Here is a 27,250-nt window from a genome sequence, read left to right on the forward strand (position 1 = left end):
GTCTTGCCTGAACAAGTACAGGCTGAGTGGACATGGTAATGAACCATCCTGTCATCTTTGGATGGGGTACGTAGTAGTCAAGGGGAAAGTGTAGTTTGAATTGCTGCTGCACACATTAAATCGATTCTCTGGATAGACAAAAACTGTCAGGTCCCTTGGGTAGTTACTGGCTCTTGGAAATGCTAAGTTCATTCACTTGCAGTTGATACATATCTTGCAGGAATATGAGAGGATTAATTAATGTTTTAAGTAGTCTTGAAGATATAGGGCACTGTTTAAGACGTATTTTTGTTCCATACAAATCAGTTTGTCTGAGGAATCATTTAAGAATTCTGATATTCTAATAGGGAAAATGCCCAATCTTAACTTTATTTTCTGGTTAAGAAAGTTATGTTTTTTTTTAAAAAAAAACCCAATCAAACAGATTTTATTTCTTTTGTCAGCTGCATAAAGAACCCTTTTCAGAATGTTGCAGTACTGCCCGAAGTCTAAAAATGATTACACCTTGGGTATAAACTGATCAACTCAGTGTAATGAAATTCTATGCCCTGCAGTAGTACAAAAAATCAAGGTAATTTTTAAAATTATGGTGTCGTTTATTGACATCTGTTCACCTGCAATGTATAATGTAGACAACATTAGAAATTTAAATGCACTGTTCTTTTTAATAATTTAATCTTGACTACTTTGAGAAGATAGAAAAGGTTTTTTGAAAACACATTCAGAATTTGTCTGTTTCTTTACTGATTAATCGCGCTACTGAGGATGATGGCTTTTTGTTCACAGTCTAACATTTGACAATTATGTTGCTATAGAAATAGTGCAAATAGATTTCCTTATTTCTGTCCCATAAGATCTTGCTCTACAAAATTGTTAAATAATTTGCATTGTCGCTTTATTGGTGGAAAAAATATTTAGGCTGTCCTTTAAATGTCTTCTACATTTAGAGCAACATTCTCAAGTTCTGTATTTCTTTACAGTGGAGTCCCTTGATTACAGACAGAAAACACTGTATGTATTAGTATGCAAAGCCTGATTTCAGGACCCTGCAGCAACTAGCTACATGGTAATATTCACTATATTGTTTTACATTTCAAAGAGGCTTCACAATAAAGATGTTTTTCACATTCTACTCAAAGTATCAAAATTTCTACAGGGAAAAATAAGTTGGAAGTGATTGTCATAAAGAGGGAGCCAGTTTAGAATCAGTGGGTCAGATTTATTATGTGAATGTTAGAATAGCTATTTTAGACACACACAAATATGATAATTCACAGATGGGAAATTATACTCATTAAGTCCTAAATTTACAGTGTGGAGGAAATAGAGTCATTTGTAAAAATAAATGTGTCTTTTCAGCATATTCTTGCATTCTTGTCTAATACTGAATAAGGGGAGTACTTTCATTCCTTTTCCTTGAATTTAGATTTAAAGTCAGATACCAAATAGTTATATTAAGAACAGAGCTCAAGAGATTTCATTTCAGTATTAGTAAAGTTAATTAGCAGTTTGGTATGTTTTTTAAAAATGAGATAAGCTGTTCTGTTTCTATGTTTGAGGAGATTTTAGATCAGTTTTCCAGGCTGCAGCATTAATGTTATTGTAGAGTAACAGTGAATACAGCTCTTCAAATATCTTTGCTGTTACAGTACTAATACTCAGCCCACTATTGTGCAATGGTTTGTTAACTTACTAGTAGCTGTCAGTGAAAATGGGTTATACTTTTTGAACTGTGAAATCAAGTCACTTTCATATGGATAAGTGGGAAGGGTTTTAACACATGGATTCTGTCAGCCTGTAGTTTCTCCCATCAAAGATAATCTTGTAACCCTGTAAACAACTTTAATTTAAATTTCAAATCTCTACAGCTGAGTAGTAATGTTGCTTCACACTATTAGCAAGTCATGGTGTAATACAATGCACTAAAGATGTAAAGACTACGGAAAAAAAAAGAATTTTTAATCTGCAAGTATTAAAGACTTTTTTTTCTCTGTTCATTCTATATCAATGGAAGAATACTGATTGAATCCTTTCCTTACCATAAGTCGTTGCCTAGAAGATGGTTGAACCTGCAGTCTCTTTCAGCTGCACTGTGTGCTATTACAGTCCTCTTTCTGAAGTTCTGAAACTCAGCTTTTCATGAACATAGGGTTGCTCATGAATGGCCCAGCTGAATGGCCAGGCCCAGAGGGTCGTGATCAGTGGCACAAAGTCTATCTGGAAGACAGGAACTAGTGCTGTACCTCAGGGGTCAGTATGGTCCAGTCGTGTTTAACAGCTTCATTAATGGTCTGGATGGTGGGGCAGAGTGTACCCTCAGCAAGTTTGCTGCTGACAAAAGCTGGGAGGAGAGTCTGATGCTCCAGTGGTTCATGCTGCCATCCAGAGGGACCTCAACAGGTTGGAGAAATTGGCTGGCAGGAGCCTTATAAAGATAAACAAAGACAAGTGTGAAGTCCTGCACTTGAGGAGGAACAACCACTTGCTGGGGGCCACTCAGCTTGGAAAGCAGCTTGGCAGAAAAGGATCTGGGGGTCCTGGTGGCCACCAAATTGAACATAAACCAGCAATGTGCTCTTGTGTGAGAAAAGGCAAATAGTGTCCTGGACTGTGTTAGTCAAAGTATTGCAGCAGATTGAGAAGATGGATTCTTCCCTTTACTCATGACTGGTGATGGCACAACGTGGAGCAAGTACTGTGCTGAGTTCTAGGTTTCTTAGTACAAGAGACGTGAGGGCCCACTGGAGAGTGTGATGAAGGGCCACAAAGATGCAGGGACTGCAACATCTTTCCTTTGTTCAGCCTGGAGTAGAGAAGACTGAGGGAGTTCTCGTCAATGTATTTAAACACCTAAAGGGGGGGGTGCAAAGAAGCTGGAGCCAGGCCTGCTCCACTGATGCCCAGTGACAGGGCCAGAGGCAGTGGGCACATACTAAAACACAGGATGTTCTCTCTGAACATCGAGAAACACTTTTTCACTGTGAAGGTCACTGAGCACTGGTACAGGTTGCTCGGGGAATTTTTGGAGGTATACAGGTGCTGCCTGGACACAGTCCTGGACAACCTGGTCTAAATGGCTTTGCTTAATCAGGGGGGCTGGACCACATACCTCCAGAGGTCCCTTCTAACTTCAACCACTCTGTGATTCTGTTGACTTACGTCTTAAAGTCTCTACCTAAAAGGCTGTTCCGGTGCTTTGAATTTTGCATCTGCTAAACATGGACCTTTTCTGTCCTAGACTAGCAAAAGTGTTAAATGCCATTAGAATATTAAATTTTCAAACTTACTATGCTAGTATTATGGGGAAAGAGTGTTATTAGTTTACAACATCAAGATTTATTTAAGAGAACCTTGTCTTAAGATACAGATTTCTAGTCTGTGTTCACGTAGAATGCAGAACCCTGTGTTCAGCTTTGCTTCCTTGAGCTGGGACTGAGGATCAGGATGAACTAGCACCGTCCACGTGCCTCCTGGCACTGTCGTTATGTGGTATTGTCGTGCATTCTTAAATGTTTTATCTAAAAACCCCTCTGTTGTGGGGAAGTTGCACAGTATTACTGTCTGTGTGGAGTATTGATAATGGTAACTTTATAGTAAGAGTTGAAACTAAGTAGTTATACAAGGTGAACACATGGTTTTGCTGAGTGTTGATTATGGCTCCAGTTCAGGAGCACTTAAGCACTTTCTTAGGGTCACGTAAATAAGGTTTACCATGGAAGTTAAACAGGCTGCCTGCATCTATTATTCTAATTAGGGTAAACTTCTTTGAATTACGGTTTACACAAATGATCTTTGTCCAGTTCCCGTACACAATAAAGTGTGCTCTGCTGTTGAGAAAATGCATTGCCATTTGTGGTCTAGCCTGCCGGACATACTTTGTCTGATTTATACGTGTAATTTCCATGAGCGAGTAATTCCTGTGTGAATAGGATATATGATGTGAGTTTTTCAACAGTATGAAAAATGGTAGAATTATAGTGGATGAACCAAACTGGAATCTAATTGTTGTGGTTTTCTGTTGTAGTCTACACGGATGCAAGTGGATTCCCTAAGAATAACATTTTCAAAAGAAGCTAAGTGCTTATAGCTCATATGTGTTTCAAAAGCATCTTTCTATTCCCCTGGTTCTGGCCAACTGTTCAGCAGGTCAGAACAGCAGAGAGTTGCCCTAGTTTATGTTACTGGGCAGTTGTTCGGCGCATTTTGTGACAGCAAAGAGTAGGTAAGAGGAAGACAGATCTAAGCTGTCTTGTACTGCCCAAGGAGTTGCATAGGGGCTACTAAATCAGCTGAGTGCCTGCTGAGCTGTATTGGTACTGGGGCTAAAAGTGGTCACTGGGTGCGGAAGCAGGAGAAACAATATTTTTAATTTCCATTTTGGTTTGGTAGATTATTAGCTTATGTAAGTGTAGTTTAGAAAGAAACATTTGCACAGCAGATATTTTATGAAAAAAAAAGCCAGTTCTTAAGCTTCAACCATTTTTTAGTGGTGCAAATTACATTTTGTGTGCAGAGTTTCTCTGCTAGGGGATCAAAATAAAGCTGTGAACAGATAGTACCATTGGTTAAAAAATGCTTAGTTAAATGGATCTGTGATTGGGGGAAAATCCTGTTTTGCCATTATAGTCCTACAGTTGCTTGCAATTAATGTTCATAGATTTAATTCAGTTGTATTCTGTAATGGGAGAAATATGTACATGTCAACTTGAATCTTGCCTGCCCTGAGATTTAAATGCTGTCAGTTGCTGTTAAGTTTCTTTTGTTGAAGAAAACTAATATTGCGTGAAAAGAGGGAATAGCATTCTGCTATATGTTAAAGGGTAATAATTTCCTCTGAGAGACTTTAAATTACGCATAGATGTTTCATTTATATTTCCTATATATGCACTATGCACCTGAAACAATTTTGCCCCAGATAACAGTACCAGACCTCTTAAATTCCAAAGGTTTATGTGTTTTCTGTGTTATTAAACACATACTGTGATGGGGGGGAAATATGTCAGAATGGTGACCTTTTTCCAGTGTTGTTGGTTATAGAATAGGAAGCTGTTAGAAAATGATTGCCACAGAGCTGAAAAGATAATCGGATGCAGTTCATTACTCATCTTGTCAGCTGCTCCTGCTACAAGGGATTGTATCACAAGATGTTAATCTGCTTGTGACTAGATTTCAAAGCAAGCATTTTTATTTTGGAGGGGGTGTAAGTAATTTAACATCTTTCAATTTTATTTCATTTTCAGGAGTAAGAGAAATGGAAAATTCCCAATTTAAAGTCTCAGAATATTAATTGATAAAAATATTAGTACAACTTTGCACGTTCTGTTATAAAAATATGCTAAGCTGCAGAAAGCTATTTAATTACAGAAGTTGTTCTTTTTAAGCTATTGATAAGGTTGTATGATGTGTTAACTTCAGTAGTGGAAGTTAATCTGCTAGCACACTTTAGTGTGTACTGCAGGACAGGTAGAGACACAAGGCAGATTTACACCAAAAAGAATCCCTTCTAGACATTGAATCCCTAATGTGGATGTGCCCAGTGCTCCCGTACATCGTCTGCCAGTGAGGATATTTGGTGTAAGTTAGAGGAGGATCAAATTTTTTACTTACACTCTACAGATGGGAAGACGACAGGAATGCAATTTTAGCTAGATGATGTTTTCTGAAAGTAAATAGCCCAAAAGAGCAGTTACTTTCTGATACTGTGGGATGTTGCTTACAGTGCTATATGAAGCATTGGAGAGGGCTTACAAAATTTCCATTACAATAACATGAGGTGGTAGATATGCTGTATACATTTCAGGCAAGCAGTACTGCCTTTTCCCCTTCTACCTGCATCCTGCCTGTCTTCTTAAGTCCTTGAAGAAGTTGTTCAGTACAAGGAGAGGGACATTTCCTTTAACTTCCTGCGAAGCTGGAGAAAAATACTCCTTTTGCTCCCCTTTTTGTGTCATGTTCTAGTATTGATTATTGTCAAATGGAATTGTACATTTTATTTTAAATACTTAAATTATAATTTCTGTTTTGATCTACAGGGATGGATGTAAACTCTATTAAATACATTATTTAAAAAACAAGCAGTGAGATACTTTAAACTACTTAAAAAATAATACATTGAGTTAATATGTAAGCAAAAGAAATTACAGGTTTAAACAAAACAAATAAAAGGTTTCTGGATACTCAGGGTTGCGTATTGCACTTTTTATTCCAGCAGCACTATCTATTGCTAACGCCTCGCTGTGTTCCAATTCTGGTAGCTACAGTCCACCCACTTAAAACACCCTTCGTGTATTCATAAATGACAATATTCACTAATTCCTGCCACAAAACTCTTATATGGTCTTTAGTGTGCTATTAATCAGCAGCTATATTTCACCTCAAGAGTGACTGCTTCTCAACACTGGACAAAGCAAAGTATCATATCTTCCATTATAGAAGCAACCAGTAATGACTCCGTAGGTAGTGTTTTTAGTTGGCTCAAAGTCGAGGCATTAATGATTTTTTTCCCCCTGAACAGTTTTGACAGAGTAGTCAATCAGTATGAAAATATTTGAATTTTCCAGGTAGCTTTTCCCCTCTGTTTCTCCTCACACATAATACAATTGGTTAGCTGAGACACGACAGCCACCTTCGCGGCATAATTCCAACACAGTTTGTGAATGCCATTTGCCCAGGTCAGAAGACATAAGCTGATGGGCAGAGGATTAAGTGGTACAGCTGTGGCTACAATGCAAATGTTTACATGAGTACACAGGTATAGATGTGTGACATTATATATGTATATATAGCTACACAGAAATCTTTTATCTTTTCACAATAACATTAAATGTCATCACACGTATGTTACTGTTACTTGTCACTACATTGAAGTTGACAGTTAAAATAGAAATGTCAGTGTGGGGAGAGCACATGCAAGTTTGTTTTCAAGACCCTTCAGTCATTGAATTTTCTGCTGAGACTGTGACAGGGGTGTAGATGGTCATTACAGTAATGAAAAAAAAGTTGTTTGAAAGTGCTTTGTAAGTATTTTTCCACCTCCATTAGATTATTTAGAAATTGAACTGAGTTACCATGCTGAATAGGCAAATGTTGTTCCAGGCTGGAATAAAGAATATGAAAGCTAATTAATTTACTCTATAGTTGATGTGAAAGGCCATTTGTTTTATGGTAATTTTCATGTTTTAAATGTGAAATTTTGAAATGAAGAACTGAGTAGTTTCACATTTATGCTATAGTAATAAATTTACAAAAAACTCGCAAAATATTTCATGCAGTGCACCTTCTGGATCATTGTCTAATATTATAATTTTACTTTGCCTGTATATAAAAATCAAGTATAATTTTACAGAAAATACAAATATAGCTATAAAATAAGTTATTTCAGTTTTTAAATCCATCAGTGCTCTTGAGGAGTCAAAACTGAGGTTACATCATCCCAGTTTTAGTATTCTATGTTAATTCTCATACATTTTAAAAGTATGAGTCCAACAGCATAAAATATATTCTCTCTCAATTCTTAACACATGATGTGTAAATTTTGTCTTGGAGTATCTTTAGATAAAAGGGGTAGGGGTTGGATGAATTCCTCATCTAATCTCAGAATTTGTGAAAGCAATTTTAGTTTGGGGTTTTTTTTTTCAGTTTTTAGATGTCTCAGTGTACCTTCGACTGATTTTTCAGTTTTTAATCAATTCCTTTAAGATGATAGTTTTGGAACTGGAATTTAAGCTTGAACTTTCAGTCTTTCAATGACCAGGTCTTTGAGTGGGATGCAGTGGTACCCTGTTCAAGATGACATTCTAAACACCTTCATTGCTTTGCTTGTTATTGCCAGTGCAAGTGAATAGAGTGCGTTGTTTCTTCCTGTGTTAAGTAGTAATTCTGTTTGGAGTAGGTGGACTTCTATATTTGATACCTCTTTACTGCTTTTTGTGGTGCTGGGCAGTGCAGACATTGAACTAACACTTCAAAAGGGCTTGTGGGATTGTTTGGTTGAAGAGGATTTTTTTCATTTTTCTCATAGCGAAATCATTGGCAGTGCCAAAAGGAAAGCTGAGAAAACGCATCCCTCTTTGACAGTGTTTTCAGTGTTGAGCCCTTTGCTTGAACCTCATCTTCAGCTATAAATGTTGTGCTTTGATTTAAAATCTTGTGTCTTTCAGTGAGTCAGGATAGAAACAGCCAAGTGCCAGCGTAAGATCCTTAGAAATGCTGACATTTGTCATCACTGCTGGCTTTTCACTTCTTCATTCTGAGCACTTCTTGCTGATTATCATTACTATAGTGATTTGGTCAAACTGGTTAATTTATACCATAGGGTGGTGTATACTGTGTAAACCATGCAGTGAAGGAAACTATTCTGCCCAGAGTGAGCTCTTCCTTCCCATGAAAACACTGGACAGCCTTCGAAGTATCTAACTAGTGGGCAGGACAGGATGCCTGTTACCATCTCTTGTAATTTTTTCTACCTCAGACTCAGAGGCAGTAAGAAAGCAAAAGAGAGGAAACAAAATCATGCTTTAATGCTTGAGAGTAAGTGCAAAACGCTGCGGGGAGTAAGGAAAGAACCTGGCGTTCCTTGGATGTCTTTTTGCAAGAATATGCTACCTTGTTTCCATTTCTGACAGCAAAACCTGTTGACAAAAGGTAGAGAGTCAACTGTGGGATTCACTGTATTTTCGTGTGTTTTATGTTTTTAGAAACAGGGAGCTGTTCTCTGTGAAGCAGAGCAGCATGCACTGTTTTGGTCCCTGGTCGGTGTTTGCAAGCATGTCGTAATGGCAGGAACGAGAATTGCTGTGATGTAGACAGCAAGAGAACCCTCACAGAATGAGGAGCTCACTGCCATGCACAGAGGTTTTGCAACACAGCTCCTGCCCCAAGAGAGCTGGGAGCGTTTCTCTCAGGCTTGAAGGGAAATCTCCTATTTGAGAGAACGTTGAAGCTTTTATTTTGGCTTCCTCCAGTGTTTTTTTTCTAGCTCTAAACTGGAGGAAAACTTCTCAGACTTCATTTGCTTAGTTTTTATTCTCAGTGATGGTAGAACAGTGTTGACTGGAAGCATTTGCATTGTTTAAGGTGCTTTGAGAAGAGTATGTTTTGAAACTTGTGTTTCTTCTGTCCCTTGCTAACAGGATGGCCAGTCTGATATTCTGTACAAATTTTGGATGACAGTAACTGAGACACTTTCGTCTCAGTTTCAGTCAGCAACAGACTGTAAGTATTCCGTATAAATGATCTGTAATGTGTTCTGTAGTTACTTTGAACCTCTCATTTCAGTAAGCCTCATTATCTCCTCTAACAGACCTATAACAGCAGTTCACTCAGTGCAGAGTCTGTGAGTCTAAAACTTTTTGGTTTGTAATAAACAGTGTGATCCTCCTAAACTGTGGTTGAATTTTCAGAAAGAGATATTTTCTTCTTCATTAAGTGGTCATTAGCTGATGGCAAAAATACATTTTTACAATTGTATGTAGAGGTGAAAATGTTTGGAATGTTTGTTATTTTATACTTCCCAAAGCAAATTCAGTAATTTGATTTTATAGAACAGTTCTTACAATTTTTTCTTGTTAAACACCGATTACTTGTAAAAGTCTCATTTTAGCCATTTTTGAATATGTTTATAAATAGGAGTTGAGTTTCATCAGCATTGTGTCTTAGTCTAAATATACATGAATGATTGGTCTTCTGACTGTACACAGTATTCTATACATATGTTATCATCAATAGCTGATATGATAAAGCAATATTAGATAAAAATCATGTATAAACACAAGGCAGCACTGTTACCTGTACATGCTAATGCAGCATGCACTTGGATCATAGGGGAGTTTGGTGCTTTCAAAAATATATCTTTCATGTTTGTATATGGTGTATAAAGTTAATCTTTTGCACATGCAGGTAAAGGGCATAAGATTTGTGATCTGTGACCTCAGTTGTTGCATTGGCCCTTCAAAAGCTGGTCCTTCCAGGCTTTATAGCAGCAATATAATTTTGAGGAACTGGCTGTGTGATTCATGTTCAGCGGTTGCTAAGTAACTAGGTGATCCCAAAAGAAAATTTATTCATCTTGTGTTAAAACATACTAATTTTACTGTTTGCCTTATGCGTTACTTTAACAGCAGTATGTACATACCCGGAATCTTGCATATCGCAGGCCAAACATGTGCTGTCTGCTTTCAGCACTCAGTTTTAAGACTGTAAAATTGTGACATTGGTTAATGGGGTCAGTCAGCATTTCAGAAGTAAGGGCACTCTTACATTTTGTCAGCAGTACTTTGTCTGACAACTGTTCAAAATTAGTATTTATGATTTTTAATCATTTTGTAATAAAAATTTAGATGGAGTAGTTGGATATTTGAACTGACAGTGATACTTTTACTTTGCTACAACTGAGTTTTGGGGAAACAATGCTTAGAGCAAATATATTTTTAAATTTTTTAAGTGATGTCTATATGAGAATGTTAATTTTTAATACGTGAATTCTAAGTGATTGAATCCACTGACATCAGTCACAGACCTCTGGATCATGTAGATAAGAGGAAGACTAGATAATGTCAGAAAAATAGTGTAAAATTAGGAATTCAAGGCAGTTCACAAGGTTTGGTAATAGATCATGATCTGCTTTTGTGAGGTTGGGACAGTTGTTATAAATATAGCTTTGTGACCTAAAATAACTCTGTGTTTGATAATAAATGTGAATCTTCCAGTATTCAAAATTAGAATATATTTGAATTGAAAGGATAGGCTGAGTGAAATGGGGCAGATGTCTGGAACCTGAAAAATCTATGAATGAATGGAACAGGGTTAATCTCCTAATGTAATGGGAAATCCATAAAGTATGAGTGATGTTAGATCAAGTTGCTGAAACAGTTGTACATTTGTTTCATTTCCTGTTACTTGTGCTGAGCTTTTCAAGGCTGAAAATAATGCTGATTTTTCTACTGGATTTTCATTCTTTGTTTGACAAGTTTAGAGTTTGCATTTTATGTGCCTTATTCTAGATGTGTGTAAAAGCAACTGCTTCCCTCATCAGAGTTCTTAAGAGTTTGGGTCACAGAAATGTTATGTTTGTTTTGAATGGGTATCTTCCAAGTTCCACAGCCCCACACTTTCCCCCCGTCAACATCTTATTAGAAAATCTTTAGATTTAGGGAGTTATAATCAGACTTTGGACTTAAATGAATGATAGTGCTAATAATTAAATTTTATATGGAATGTTTCATGACCATGATTAGTGTCTCTATAGTACAAAAATTCCATGCCCAGTCTTCCAAATGTGGATTTTATGCTGGTGCTTTAGATATGTACCTTTGTCAACTGCATTTATAGCTCATACCACTTCAAAATTAGTTTTAACCATTACATTATTAATATTAAAGACAGGATAACATTGTATGCCATTCATTGATAGAAATGCAAGGATATAGGGGTTTTATATCAATGAAAAAATGAGCTTGAACTTAGCAATACATATTGCTTACTGCTTTATTTTGCAGCCTCTATGTTTTTGAAACAAGCTTTTGAAGGAGAATACCCTAAGTTACTGAGGCTTTATAATGACTTGTGGAAGCGCCTGCAACAATATAGTCAAAATATTCAGAGGAATTTTAGCACAAGTGGAACTGCTGATCTCTTTGCTGAACTACCACAAATGGAAGAAGATACACAGGACATATTCATGCAAAAATCCCAAGATTATGAGTATGTATTATGAATTGTAAGGCAATGAAATGTAAAGCTTTGCACCCTGCAAGAAAACAGAATGTTTTTAAGACCTTAGTGTTATTCAAATTGTCATAGTGGGAAAATTTTAAAGGCTTTTTTTTTCTTTTGTAGTTATTGCTTTAATAATATTTCAGAGCTGTTGGATTTTCATTAAGTTATGTAATGAACAGTGTTGGGTTGTTTTGTCTATCACAAATCCCTGACTTTGGAACTAGTTTTATCTTTTTTGTCTCTTAGGGTGAAAAAAAAAGCAGAATGATGCAAATTCAGTTTTACATGTGTTACGGTTACAGCAGTAGCTTTCTCTTAATGATACTGCAATCACTGGAGTGTGACAAATACTTAGTTTGTTATGATTCACAGTGTTTATGTTTATACATTGGAGAATAAACATTATCTGAGTGGTAGATACCGGAAGGATCAAACCGAAACAGGCTTATCAAGTCTATTAGAACTTCTAGACTTACGTAAGATAAAATGATTTTTTTTGTGAGATTTGTACTGGCTTAAATATGTTCCTGAGCAGTCAGTGGGAGACTTAGTATTGGAAGCAAAGTAAAAAGTTCACCAGACTTCTGACAATGATATAAAATGTTTGAGAGCTACTGCTTACTCATTTTCACAAACAGAAGTACTGAGTCTGAAGCTTAGATTTAAGAATAATCTTTCTGTTTGAGGCTTTCTCTATGCATACAAATACCAGAAGGGTTTTTTTTTAATGTATCATTGAGTACAAGCTATCTGCTAATGAAATATGTGACTACAGAAAGGTCTTTCACTGCAGTTCTGTATATCTTGCTGATATTTTGCAGTCTGTCCCAAGAACACCTTGTGTTAGTGATTCCACATAGATCTTACAGAAAGTGCCAAGAACTGTTTTGAACTACAGAGAATAGCTCTGGTGGTTCATGTGAAAAGCAAGGTGTTATACAATATTAAAATATTTTCAAGTGCACATACTTAAAGAGCAGAAAGAAAAAACAGGTTCAATACTGTGAAGTTTTTATGATCTGGAAAGATTCAGTGCTATTGTATATTTTAATTTAAAATGTAATATTTTTGTCTTATACCCGCAGTCCAGAAAAGGCCTTGAAAGATTCACTGCAACAGTATGAAGCTGCTTATTTGTCAAAATCCTTATCTCGACTCTTTGACCCCATCAATCTTGTCTTCCCTCCTGGAGGTCGGAATCCTCCTTCTTCTGACGAACTTGACAGCATCATTAAAACTATTGCCAGGTATGCGTGTACAATACATTGCAAAATGTGATCTTCAACATGCTTTTTCTCATAAGTTACAGTTTTAGAAATGAGATTCCCTTAGCTGTGAAAGATTGAATACTATTTAGTTGTAAAACTGGTTGGTGTAAAAATTAAGTCAGGATTTGGAATGGAATGGAATGGAATGGAATGGAATGGAATGGAATGGAATGGAATGGAATACCATGCCATGCCATGCCATGCCATGCCATGCCATACTTCAATTTTAAGGGACCTACAGCCATCATCCAGTCCAACTGCCTGACCTCTTCAGGGCTAACCAAAAGTTAAAGTATGTTGTTAAGGGCATTGTCCAGATGCCTCTTAAACGCTGACAGGCTTGGGGCACTGACCACCTCTGTTATACTGTTTGTTGTACCCTTGGTAAATAAATGCTTCCTAATACCAAGTTTAACCTTCCCCTGATGCAGCTTTGAGTCCTTCCTACATGTCCTGTCACTGAATGCCAGAGAGAAATGATCAGCATCTCCCTCCCTCTCCAGCTCCGCTACTCGGGAAGATACAGAGAGCAATGAGATTGCCCCTCAAGCTCCTTTCCTCCAAACTAGACAAGCCCTCATTCCTTCCAGACCTCTCACCAGCTTTGTTGCCCTCTTCTGGGTGCATTCAAGAACATTCACATCCTTCTTAAATTGTGGGACCCAGAACTGCACACAGTATTCAAGATGAGGTTCTACCAACACTGAATACAGTGGGATAATCACCTCTTTACTATTGTTTATAACTTATTGTAACATAGAATTTATATGTTTGTCATTTTATTCTTTATTCTTTATTCTTTATTCTTTATTTTCTTAATTTTGTTTTTCTGAAATAACTGAAATTTTGTAAATGTCTGATATGCATTATTCTGACTGTGTCAGAAGGGAAAATGATAGTTGTTTGGCTGCAAGTGATAATACCTGATATAAATACTCTGTTAGAGCAGGACAATATCAGACAACTATTCTAGGTATAATTTGTAAAATGAGATACTTAAATTGTTAGTGGTGTATTTTCCCTCGTAAGGTTTTGGAACGGACCGTTGTGTTTAATACAGTCCGAAAATGATAGGCAGTATTCCTAGTATGTGTATGTGCGTGTGTAATATTAAATACTGACACTGTACTGGTGACAGGGAGTTACAGCTGCTCAGAACATGCCTGTTGGTGTCATTATTGATGTTAATTTGCTCCTTGTGGAAGAGAAGGGAAAAATATGAAAATTAGGACATTTCAGTTTTCCATAGTGAGTTTTAGCTAATAATGTTTGGGACCCTACAGAGTTCTTGGAGAAGTTTTTTCCTATGTTTAGGCTTGATATAAGGAAGAATTTCTTCACCATAACAGTGGTGAGACACTGGAACAGGTTGCCCAGGGAGGTTGTGGATGCCCCATTCCTGGAGGTGTTCAAGACCAGGCTGGATGGGGCCTTGGGCAGCCTGGTCTGGTGGGAAGTGTCCCTGCCCATGGCAAGGGGTTTGGAACTAGATGATCTTTAAGGTCCCTTCAAAACCAAACTATTCTATGATTCTATGATTCTGTGATTCTATGATTCTATGTCAGGGTGCCTAGTGTCTCTCCAGTTGTTGGGAGAGGTTAATCTCACCACTAGCAGCATGGTGGTCTTTGTGTTTGTCTGTTTTCAGTAGAGCATTTATGAACGCAGCCCCAGCTCATGGAGGTCTGGAGGATTCTGTGGAAAAGAAATACTAGAAGTGATTTAGAAGTCTCTTCCTTCTTCTGTTCATTCCCTGTCATTCCTTTGGGGCCTCTGTTACTATAAAGGATTGCCTAAAACACAGCTTATTAGTTTTGTCAAGCTAAGGCGTCCCCTGGGTATTTCTGCACAGCTCATGTAATTCCAGAGTTGAATGACTGTGTATTCACCTGCGATGTTTGAAGGCTGCTGCCAAAGCTTGAGTGTAGTTAATTGCAGTCAATATTTTTGAATGGCTTACTGATAGTGATTTCATACTGAAGTGTCATTCCTAAACTTTGCTCATTTTTACCAGAATAGGAACACTGCACATAAAATTCCCAAATGACTTGTTAAATTGTAAACTGAATTACAGTGGTTAGAAAGACTTGGTGGTATGTATTACTCTTTCTAAATTAACATGCCATGTAACTGTGTATTCGTAGTTAACTCTTTATCGATTAAATACAGTACTGTTTAGTTGTTAATTAAGATTTGTAACCTTTACTTCCAGTGAGCTGAATGTGGCTGCTGTTGATGCAGACCTGAGTTTAGCTGTGGCAAAGAATGTGGCAAAGACCGTTCAGCTCTACGGTGTAAAGTCTGAGCAGCTTGTAAGTAATTTTAAATTACTAAAACCTTACGGCTTTCTATATACAATGTTTTGGGTTTTTCAGATGTAAGACATAACAGTAAAGCAATCTAGATAGATAAAACCTTCAAATTGGATTTCCATTGTATTTGGGAACATTTTCAGTTAAATTCTGCCTTCAGATAATCACAGTCTATTGATAGCCATAAAATTTGTCTGTATAACTCCAAATTGGATTTGCCTTATTAATTTAAAAAAATCAAAATTGTAATTGTTGTTAAGTAAAATTACGGCAATTCAATTCAATTTAATATTTACCAATGTTTGATATTCCATCAGTTACATGATATATTGCCTGTATAGTAAAATCTGGACTATTATATTTTTTCACTATTTGCAACAAAATTTGGGCATTTTTCCTATATATTTATTATTTGCAATGTTTTTAACTGGTCCTTGATTTGTTTGCATTTGTCAAATGCTTCCAGTCATTTGCTATGCCCTGTTATCTAGTGTTGAAGTGAATTGAGGAAGGATCCCCAAAGCCTTATCCTTTGGATAAAGATCCCCTAAAAGCCAGTGGATAGTACAGTGAATGTTGTCATCATATGAAAAAATAATTTTTAAGATCAACAATTTTCTCTTGAGATTTGTTGCTGAAATTTTAATGCGTTCTTTATGAAAAGATGAAAATTAATTTTTGCAATATGCGGATCCACAAGGAATGACTAGCTACTTGTATTTGTAAACAAGATTTTCATTTAAAAAAGATTAATTCTGAAAGCAAACTCAGGCTCCCTGACCTTAATTTACTATGTGGTTCCTTTAAAAAGAGATATTTGCTAACATTTTTTGTAACAGTTGGCTACAAAACATTGAAGCAATGAAGTTAGTATGGATTCAGTTTACCTTTTAGACACCTGCTGTCTCCCAATAACCTTTAAAAAACTGAAATTCAATAACACGTGCCTTGTTTACCATGTCCGTTGGATGAGTTATGTTGAAAGTTTGCAAACTAGAGTAGGGAAGAGGAACATAGGTGAAGCAGTCATGAAGGTCATAGAAGATATTTGAGATTTTAAATTAAAATATATATATTTACATTATTTTGCTATATATTTAAAGCATTAGTTCTTAAGTTGGCTCTTCCCTTAAAGACACCAAATCATGGCTTCATAATTTCAGAATGAAATTTGGTCATGAAGGAAATCAGTAGTTTTTGTAGGTTTTAACTTGTGTCAACATTTATCATGAAGTTTTGAATGAAATAACAGCATTCCACTGGAAAAAAGACTTATCAGATGTAACTGTGAAAGCACCGGGGTTTGTTGTGCTCATTGTCTCTGTTAGAGTTTGAATCTGCCCAGTGGCTTGTTCAGAGCTGTACATCATCTTGTGATCAGCCAGCTGGCAAATTCTTTAGAAACCCTGAAAAAAAGGTTATGTAGAAATAAGCTGACACATTTATGATTTGTGACTTTGTATTAGCTGACCTTAAACTAAAAGAATGTAGGAGTAAGGAGGGAGTTTAAGCCCTTGAACTTCTTGAATTTGACAGTTATTTGAAATTATTTGAAAATAAAACTTAAAATTTTGAAAAACTAAGTGACAGAATTAGTCAAGCTGGCAGAATGAACGTGAATGTCCTTCAAGAATATACCTCTAAATTGTCAAAACAGTATCAACAATGTATCGCACAGCTACATTTTTTTTTACAATTTTTTAATTCCTTACTGATATAAATGTTACAAAATTAAAACCTGGAAGGACTCAATGCTGTTGCCAAGGCATAGGTGTATAGCGCCATCTTTAAAGTGCTAAAATACGCCTCGCCTCCAGCTGCATCGCTGGAAGGGCATAGCTCTCCCACTTGTCCAGTGCCACGCGTGCCAGCCCTGTGAATATAATCCAGAACATCTTAACTTTTTTGTTTTGTAACTATTCTTGGATAGACAGATTGAGCCTGAAACGTGTACCACATGTAGAACAGGAGCTATGTCAGACTGTTTCATTATGTTTTAATGGTGTAGCCAAGAATGCAATCTTCATTCAGTCTTGCAATCCAGCCTCCAACAATAGCTTTCTAAAGCTGAGAAGGGTGACCATGTAACGTTTCTGCTTAGATGCTTCATTTCTGATAGCTATAGAGAAGAAGTGCTAAAGATGAGAATTTATTTCACGGAGGAATTCACAATTGAGTTCTCTTCCAAATTGAAATTAAACAAAAGAATCTCAGAATGAAGGAAGGGGGGCGGGGGGATTTTAAGAGTAATTTTTTTCTTTTTGGTAATATTATAGGTAAAGTCAAATGATGAAAAATTGAAATGTGCAGTCCTAAAATTGTTGAGATATTCTGGTGTCATGTTTCTCCAGTTAGCTTCAGATAGGAAAAAAAACCCCAAGAAAAATGTTATTCAAGACTCAAATATTTTACCTTTGGGTAAAAGTAGCATCTGGCAATCTGTACACATAGTACTAAAGTAAAAACAATTAAGAAAATATGGCCTCTTCCTGTGAATCCAAAACGTTTGTGTTACTTGTGATTTCATATACTGATGGCTTTTGGTTTCAGCTTTCCCCACACCAAGAAATAGCTGTTGCTTTGCCCTAGAGCTATTCTTGTGTTTCGCAGTTCAAATGACTTGAGAGAAGATATAAATAACCCTTTGTGAGCAGTAGGTAGATGTATTCTGCTGTTGAGTGAATCTTTATCTAAGCCCTTCCTGATGCTTGATGTGGTTGGTATATTCCATGAAGTGTTCAGATTTATTGTCCTGATTTCACTCAGTGTAATTGCAGATGTTCTTGCTATACAAAGTTTGAAGGGGTAATTACACATTGCACTAGTTTTACAGAAATATTTCTCTTGATTTAAGAGTATTACCTTTCAACTTCACCACCCATCCTGTGTTTTGTTAGGTGATGCTGAGGTAGGGTGCTTGGTATATTTTCTCTGTGCTGATATTATCATCTTATTCACATTTTCCCTAAATCAGGCAGCCCAAACTTCTTCATGGTTACAGACACTGTGAGGTTTCTGTTTAGTGACCATTTATACATACTTCTCATTCCAGATTGGAAGAGAGATTAACAAATCTGATCATCGTGTTTTGGATAAAGAGTGAAATTTTCCTCTTCTGCATGTGCTCATTGTAATCCATTGCTTACTTTTTAACATAATTTTGCTTACTGAGCCAGATTTTGCTAATTAGCCACAAACTTTTCTCCTTGATTTAAGAGTTTTCCAGACGAGTCATCTATTCCCCTTCGCAAATACCTTAAGTTGCCTGTGATGATTGACACATTTAACATGTTGTGCTCTTGTTTAACTGGCCACATAAGGATAATTAGCTCTTTCATCAAATGCTGATAAGAAGTACAGTGGAAGGAAGAGATTCATGAGAAACCACTAAGTTGCATTTCCTGAAAACAAAGAAAAAGTTGAGTAACTTTGGGGTTTTTTTAGAATCCATGCTGCTTAACAAAAGACAGAATCTCACAAATGTGCCTCCTAGAAAAATGTTCCCCCCTTTGTGTAACTGATAGTTGGGAAGAGACGTAAGAGAGCTTATATCTCACCGACATCTGCATTAGCTGCCTTTGACATGGCAGCAGTAATTGCATGGCAGGATCCTGTGGGACAGGAGTCTCTGAACTTTTTTGGTCATGCATTCGTATCAGTAGAGACTTTTCGAGCACGCACCCCTATTATATGTATGTTTATCTATTTATAAATTATATACGTGTAGTATTGAAGTTCTGGTATTTTTTTCCTGCACCCCAGTGGATTGTCTTGTGTAACCCCTGTGGTGCATGCACCTCACTTTGGAGACCACTTCTCTAGGGTAATACTTTGCATTTATCTTCCATATTAAGAAGTGAAGAGATTTTGGTTGTCCATTTTTGGAAAAGATGCCCCATTGATTACAGAAGTATTTTAAATTCACATTTGATTTTTGTTCATATGCTACTTTAAGTCAGATTTCTCATTTATGTGTAAAATAAGGAAAACTGTAGTCTTCTGTTGATTGGAAATGAGACAAAACTGTTTTGCCCGTCGTTTTGTCATTTACTGAGCTGAATTTTAAATGCACTTGAAATATAGCGATTTCTTTCGTGATTAAAAATCTCTTTGTTGCAACTTTGCAATCGCTGTGTTTTGGTCTGCCCGTTGATAGAGCTATTTCCTTATTTAATACTTAGAACTGGATCTCTTGAGAAGTCATGAAACATTGAGGGTTAAAAGCTCTGAAAGTTCACAAGCTGTGTACTTTTGCCAACAAGCAGGAAAACAAATTGTAAGATCCATTGTCGTTATAGAGATTGAAGATGAAAGAGCCCTATTTGATCATCTAGTCTATTCCCTTCCCAGCGCAGGACTATTTAAAACAATATTTATCGATGGGGGTTTCGTTGCATTCTTTCTGCTTTTAGATTGATTTCAGTTACCTCATATATTGTGAGTAGAAATGTAAGTACTGTATGTTCTCTTACTTTTGTGCTATTTCTGTTCAGCTTGGCATGTGGGTGGATTGAAATACACTAACACACCCACCAAGTGCACATAGATGAAATGTGTTGTGCTGTGAACATGAAAATGCAGTTGTTTAGAGAAGATGCAGTTCTCCTACTTTTTGATCCTGGAGACCTTTACTAGTTTTCTCCCTAGAGTTGCAGTCATCCTGTCAGACTATCTTTATTAATTGCAATCAGAGTCCCACAGCAATCCCTCCCTCTCCTGCTGCCTCCTCCCACCATCAAACATCACTGTCAGAGGCAAAGTGGCCTGGTATCTTTTGGCCAATAAACAAGCAAAGAGTAATTTGCAGAGGCAGGATTGTAAAAATCAGGTTGCCCACTTCAGAGCAGATTTGGGTGATTATACTGGCAACGTCTGGTGGATCAAACTATCTTAAAAGCATTTCGATATGTGGATGTGAATGCTTACATCATTTAGGCAAACACAAACTCACTTTGCTGTGCTCCCAGATGGCGGGGCACACCGTACCTCCACTCCACGGCAGGGTGACCCACTCAGCCTTGTACAACACTCTTATTCAGCCTGGAGCACAAACAGAGCAAGTTCATGTCTGCTTGAAGCACAAACAAAGCAAGAATCTGCATGGCCATGTTACACTAGACAGATTTATCCTAAGGTTGGGATAGATAAGGCTAAAATCAGTGGGAGCTGTGATTGCCTATAATTGGAGAGGTTCCTAAATATGGAATATTGTATTTGATGAAAAGTTTGTCTAAAAAAGGGGATGTTTCCAACAGACAAGAGGCTGCAGGCAGCTGATATAATGGAGATCTTTCCCACTGTCAGGCTTGTAAGCAATCATAAAGAGGAAACACTCAGAAGTTGGAGAAGGAGAGTGGGTGTAGTGAGGGAGGAAGGGAATAGAGAATCTGAATTGTTTTTTTTATTCCCTTACCTAAATGTGGTTGGAATTGTGTCATACATCTTCCAAAAGTAGATGAATGAGGTGGAGGCCCGAAATACAGGCTGTGGGCAGTGCTCTGGGAAAGCTACTAATCTATCCTTTGCCCACAGCTCATGGTAGAGGCTTAGCATCTCATCAGGATCTTAACCTGGGCAATGGTTGTGAGATGCTCTGGTTATCACGTTTGCCTAGTAAAAACCACTTGGAAATTTTTAAGCACTATAGAAAGAGCACAGTCCTTGGCATTTGGAAGAACTCTTCCCCTTCTTAAGAAAACATAAGGTGAAAATTGGTGTATTTTATGTATATCAGAGTTGAAATGCTAAAGATCGAGTAACGGAAGTGAATTTTGAGGTTAAAGATTAAAGAGAAGACATAAGTGCCTCAAAAATTAGAGTCCCCACACCAAGGTTCAAGTAGTTGTCCCATATCCTCAAGGCACAGGACATTGATTCATGTATTGAAGACCTCTGGTACCAGACACACCAAAAGACAAAGTGAAAGAGAAATTGCTGTTTCCAACCAAAACCATTCTGTGATTCTGTTCTGATTCCAATGCTTGGGATGCAAAGGAATTTGTATGGGTTTTCTCTGATGAATGAGGTTTTTAGGTTCTAGGTTGTTTTGAAGACGTCAGCATCAGCTCATAGCTGTGATAGAGAGTAGGCAGCCTCTTTCTCACTATCCTGGAGCTCAGTAGTATATTGAGATTTATTTACATTTGCTTCAGTAAATATGAGTTATGTAATGTTATATATGGTTTTAGAATGTGCACCATTTGCGGAGTACTAGAGAAGTGATATGAGCAACAATATACGGGTACTCTGCTAAGTACAAAAAGGTTCTTGGAACGTAACGGACAAGCTCTGATTTAGCTTGATACTGTTTTTCAATGCAATGATGAAACTGGATTTCAGATGTTGTAAAGCAACTCTGAATATTTAATTGGATTAATGATTAAATGTAGAGGGACTGACACAAAAATTCTACGAATAAAACTAATATATTATTTTTAAACTCTATTTTTTCGGAGGTTTTACTGAGATCTGCTTTTCTGTTAACTAGTACAAAATAGCATAACTAGGTCTGTGTTATTGTAAAGTATTATCTGTCATAATGATGAAGTAACATGACAGATGTTTTTTGTGCATTATTTAAGATAGTAAATATCAAAAGAGCATAGTAAGTAGAAAAGCATAACGCTTGTTGTTTCAACCCTTCCTTCAGAGTTGAAGGCTGATATATCCCGATCACTTACTCCTTGTCCCCAGATGCTCTAGATTTTTTTTGCAACAGAGTATGGGTGTGGAAAGAAAAACACATGACTGTCCTCAGAACAGTAAATGCAAGTGAGTAAATGAGCTTGGTGTCATCTGTTTGAAGGCAAATTTGTATCATCGAGGCTTGTTCTGATTAGTGTTGGCCTTGTTTCAAGGATCAGTGAAATGTGTCTGGTTTTCTGCAGAAACGCTGTGTATTAAATTGCTCCACACTGTCACCCTGATGTTGTGTGTTAATGTCTGCCTTTTTCAGCCGAGAGTACAAGGTCAATAAGGGTTTATGACTGACACTCAGGACTTAATTTGCCATCCTAACTGTGAACCCTCTCAGTCTCCAACATGGTACGTAACAGTAACTCATCAGCGAGAGGTGCCTGGGAATGCTGCTGGACACTGTGGCCAGCCGGTACGGGACAGCCTGCCTCGTGGCTGGCAAGGGCTCCTCTTCCCCAGAGCCTCTACCTGGCTGTCAGGGCCCCTTCAGGGATGCTGTCTCAGATATTGCCTCTCCTGAGCTGTGGCTGGAGATTATTTGGAAGACTAGTTGTTGGCCCAGGCCAAAAACTTGATCCAGGAACCTTTCCCGGCACTGTTTAATTCACTGCTATGGGTGCAGCCAAATATGTGAGTGAGACTGAAGAGAGCAACATGCAAAATCTGTTCAAGAGGTAGCTTAAAATGCTGACAGATTGGAGTAGTTTTTTTTCTTGCTTCTGGAATTCATACTTTCTTAATTCTGATGTAAATAGATCTCTAAGGCAAAAGTTATGAATTGCTGATTTCTTCTATATTAACTTGCTTTTGGGCTTAAGATTTTCTTAAATTGCCAGAGTTTCAAAAGATGCGCTTTCCTAAAAATATTTTTCTATCTGTAATTGTTGTCAGCCGTACTTGATTTATTTTCAAATAACATTTGGTGTTTCTAAGAGAGTTTTAGTCCTCAAAAAGAGCACAGTAACTGTTTGTGGCATTGTGGCTAGTTGGCAACTCCAAATACTGCTGAATGGGTGCAAAGAAACTCTGGGATATTAACTCTTCTCAGGAGTTTCTTCAGGTAGCTAAATATTACTTTGAGCCAGCTCAGATGACACCTTTTTGATGCTGGTGCAGCCAACCCCTTCTGTAGTTTAATGTTCTATTTTTAGTGAGTGTAATGGATGAAGATATAGGCTGAGGAGCATCTATCTATCTGTCATGTTCAGATATATTTAGAGCACTGATCTTTGTAATGCTGATCAGCACCAAATGCATTACATAAGGTTAGCATCAAAATATATATATAATGGAAAGTCAGCTCTGCTGCAGTTCTTCCTTAATTATTTTTAGTATTGCCCACAAAACTTGTACGGCTCAGTGCGTTATCCTGCTGTTGTGCTCTGTCTCTACTCTTTAGGAATAATGTTTAAAGATTACTTTCTCTTCTCTCATAGCTTTTCAGTCACAGGTCTCCTTCCCAAGGCTTCAAATAGGGTTGTCAGGCAGTGATATACATTACAGAGATTTTAATAAATGCCCAGTTTCCCCTAGGACTGCAGCTGAGACAAACAATTTCCTTCTCAACGTCCTTCAATCCACTTTATATTTGAACTTGTGATTTGCAGGTGCAAGATTCCAAATTCTGTTTTACTTACGTCATCAGCTACTGTTGTGTTCTTTAGCGCTGCTCAGGTGGCTTAATCTTTGCCCATAAACATCTTTTCCATTTTCCACTTTTAGTGGATATTTAGAATTAATATCTCTCTATTAAATGTCTCTGGTCCACTACCTGGCTATTTAGAATGGGATGGAATAGGTTATGTGGAAGATTTTTTTGAGTTTAAGTTGAGTTGAGGCTGTGAGAAAACAGAGCATATTCTTCCCAGACCACACTAGAGAACTTATTTTATCATTCAGATTTTCTGCAAAAAGCTGATCTTTGAGTATGTTTAAAAACTAGTTTCTAATTACTGAGGTCTAAAATAGATTTCAGCTTTCTGCACAGCCATCCCATCATCATAACTATTTGTGATATTGTGGCAGATAAATCTTGATTTTTTAATTATTTCTTTCTTTGTGGTTTTATGGTGCATCTGATACATGATAATCAATAGGAGATAGTCTGCTGTTTGTTTCTGGTGGTGTAGTCTTAAAGTGTAATTCTGTCATGCCATGGCTTTACAGATCTGCCAGGATTTCTCTTCCTGAGATTACAGTTAATTGTGCTATGATCTCTGTGATTATATTTTTACTCTTTAAAAACAGTCTCTAATTTATTAATGCTTTTTCTTGTTTTGTAAACCTTGTTGCAATAAAGGAAATGAGGAAGGAAAATACTAGAGTGCCAGGTGGAATAGAAAAACAACAATTCATCCAGCTTAATCTTCGAGCTGAGAAAGAGTGTCTTTACAAGGAATTTTCGTAATGTCATTTTTAGAAGAAGTGTCTGTCATGCTTGATCAGGGGAAAAAAGATATAAAAAAGCTGTTTTCAGTGGCTTATTTAGATGACAAGCAATATGAATGGCATATTTTTGTCCAGAATCTAAAAGTGTTATAACTGATGCAGAGACTCAGACTATATGGGAATATCTTGGCTCAGTCAGTGAAATTATTGAAGAAAATCAGAAATGCAAAGGAAGATGAGATTTAAAAGTTAAAATATTGCAGTGATAAAACAATTGGATGAGAAGGATCGGTTCTTAATTTTCTGTATTTGTGGAGTTAGGAATTTTTGCCATACCTTTCTGTCAGTACTTAGTGGTTGACTAGGAGAAGGCAGAGAGAAGCTGGACTAAACAAGTTTTCCATAGGTTGTGACCCTGTCTGCCTACTGGCGAGCAAAAATATCCGTAATGTGTTGCAAGAAAGAGGTTGATCTAGGAAGTCTATAATTCTGGTTTCTTCTTAGGGAAATGAAAAAAATTAAGACCTTGTTTATGGAGGAAAGCATTGGTTGGATTGAGTTTAGTCATGTGTATTCCTAAGGAGAAATGTACCTTACGCCAATCAAATGCATTGTTTTGCTCATTTAATTTCTGCAAGTTCCCCAAGTGAAATATGCTATATTAGCAAGAAAACAGATGTGAGCTGCATTGCCATTAGGATGTTTACTGATGTTTACTGGCATAACTGTGGTATCTGCATTGTTATTTTTTTGTCCACCCATCCTCTTACCTGACATAGCTAAATTTAACTAGCTGAACAATTCACCAAAGTAGGGGAGAACAGCGTGGAGTGAGAGAGAAAAGATTTCCTGGAATCAGATTCTTCCAGTGAAAGGAAAATACTGTTCATGCACTGGAATTTTGCCACTAGATTTAAATTCCAGTGAATTTATGAGGCCAGTGATGGTTTTGAATTGAAAAGCATAATGAATTCTCATTGTAATGACACAAACTGAATTTCTGATTGCATTTTTTATTATGTGATCTTATAAGAATTAATCCATGTCTTGTATTAGGTGGTATTATTATGAATTGTGAGCTTTCATTTGTGAGTGAATCACTATTCAGGCCATATTCCAACAATGAGATTTGTCTGACAGTTCCCGGGAAGCATATCTAGACCTGTCTAAATGTCGAATATTGTGAACTTTGGATGGAAGTATGAAATGTAATAAGGTCACAAGTTGTTAAGAAAAATAGTGAAATGACACTTCAGGAAAGGTTTTCTGTAAAGAATGGGTCAGTTACAATGGTGTAATTAATGTGAAAGATTATATTTTTCCCACTTCTTTTTGGGATACATGTATTAATATTATACCAGTAACTTGAAGACATGGTGTTACTGTCATTGAAAAACTTGTATCTATGCTAGCCTATTCTATTTAAATGAGAGAACCCAAAAATATCAATTCAATATTTGGCACATTAAAGGAATTCATTAATAGGTATTTAAATAGAGTGTGTGGGATGTTATTATATGCTAAAATAATTTAAGAATAATTACTATTTCACTGTACAGTAACAAAAGCTAAAGATGGCAGTAGGTCTAATTTAAAAATAATCAAAAGTCAGATAAGGTTTTGTTATTTTTTTTGATGGTAAGATCAGAAGAGTTTTGTTTAAACAGTCATTAGGAAGCTACTTATTTTGGTCAGAGAATACTTAGGAATGTCTAGCTGATAAGTCACTTAAAAAGCATTTAAACTTTTAAAAATTGAACTAAAATTCTGGAGGAGAAAGTTGCATTAAAAAATAACTTCGTGAAACATTTTCTTCATTCTCATGTTGTCTTTTGCTGGTTAGATCGTGACTCACATAATAAATGTGTGATTTTTATTTTATTTTTTTTTAGAGATACTGGCTAAACTCCAGAAAAAAAATCATCCAAGCATAAAAGGCTGATTTTGAGAGTACTATGTACTTCATTTTGTCTTGCTGGGAAAGTGGTTAAAAGACTTTAGATCTAGTGTGTAATTTTGCTAACAGAAAAAGAGCAAGATTGCACAAACCTTACAGTATTTTATTATAGTATGCTCTAAATTATTTCATGCCAAATAAAATTCTGTTATTCAGAAACTGATCCATTTAAATGTATGTTGATACGGTAAAGGCTTTGGAATTTTGCAGTTTTGGAACAACTCTAATGAGGGTTGGACAATGTAAATTTATCATCTTCTCAGGGTAGAAGTAGTCTAATCTCTATTAACACCTCAACTTGATACCAAAAAGAGCAGATGGCTATTAAATCAGTTGATTATATTTTTTATTTGTAGATTAATATTGCCTTATCATGTTGGACCCATCTTGCATGTATTTGGAATGGATATTTGCTCTTTGTCTCTGGAGGTGCACCCTCATAAGCTAGTTCGGACCAACAACTATTGGGATGACATGTAAAATATGATTAATCATTCAGTCGTTAATTTGGCAAGCATGAAAAAATCAGTAAACTGTTACAGTCAGAGGTATCAGGATCAACACACATTGTCCTTGGAATCCTCCTCAGTCTTGGTCTAGATGGATAAACCTGAGTCTGAAAAAATGTCAAATACAAAGAGCATAGTTTTCAGAACTTCGGGAATGATTCTGAGTGCTTCAGGTTTAGGATTCTATGAGATTCCATACAGGAAATGGTTTCAGGTGTCTGTCTTCTTTCTTGGTCAGGGACTTAACAGTCCCTTCAAATTTTTTTTCCCAAAATAATAATTGTTGTTTTCTATAAGATTTTGGATGCCTTCACCACAGAGCTCCTTTTCTCTATCCCTAGAATATAAAATTGTCATTTTTCTGGGGAAGCTAGACATAGACATTCATGTTCTGAAAATTACAAG

At 36.7% G+C, this 27,250-nt stretch overlaps 1 protein-coding gene across 1 annotated transcript in view; it reads left to right on the forward strand.

Annotated features, from left to right (window-relative positions):
- COG5 (component of oligomeric golgi complex 5) overlaps positions 1-27,250 on the forward strand; it is a 185,136-nt gene that overhangs the window by 128,238 nt on the left and 29,648 nt on the right. Inside the window, 4 exon segments of the mRNA XM_054063261.1 lie at positions 9,132-9,213; positions 11,496-11,700; positions 12,801-12,962; positions 15,196-15,295. Coding sequence (XP_053919236.1) covers positions 9,132-9,213; positions 11,496-11,700; positions 12,801-12,962; positions 15,196-15,295 — 549 coding nt within the window.

Source organism: Cuculus canorus, chromosome 1 (genome assembly GCF_017976375.1).
Source record: "Cuculus canorus isolate bCucCan1 chromosome 1, bCucCan1.pri, whole genome shotgun sequence".
NCBI lineage: Eukaryota > Metazoa > Chordata > Aves > Cuculiformes > Cuculidae > Cuculus > Cuculus canorus.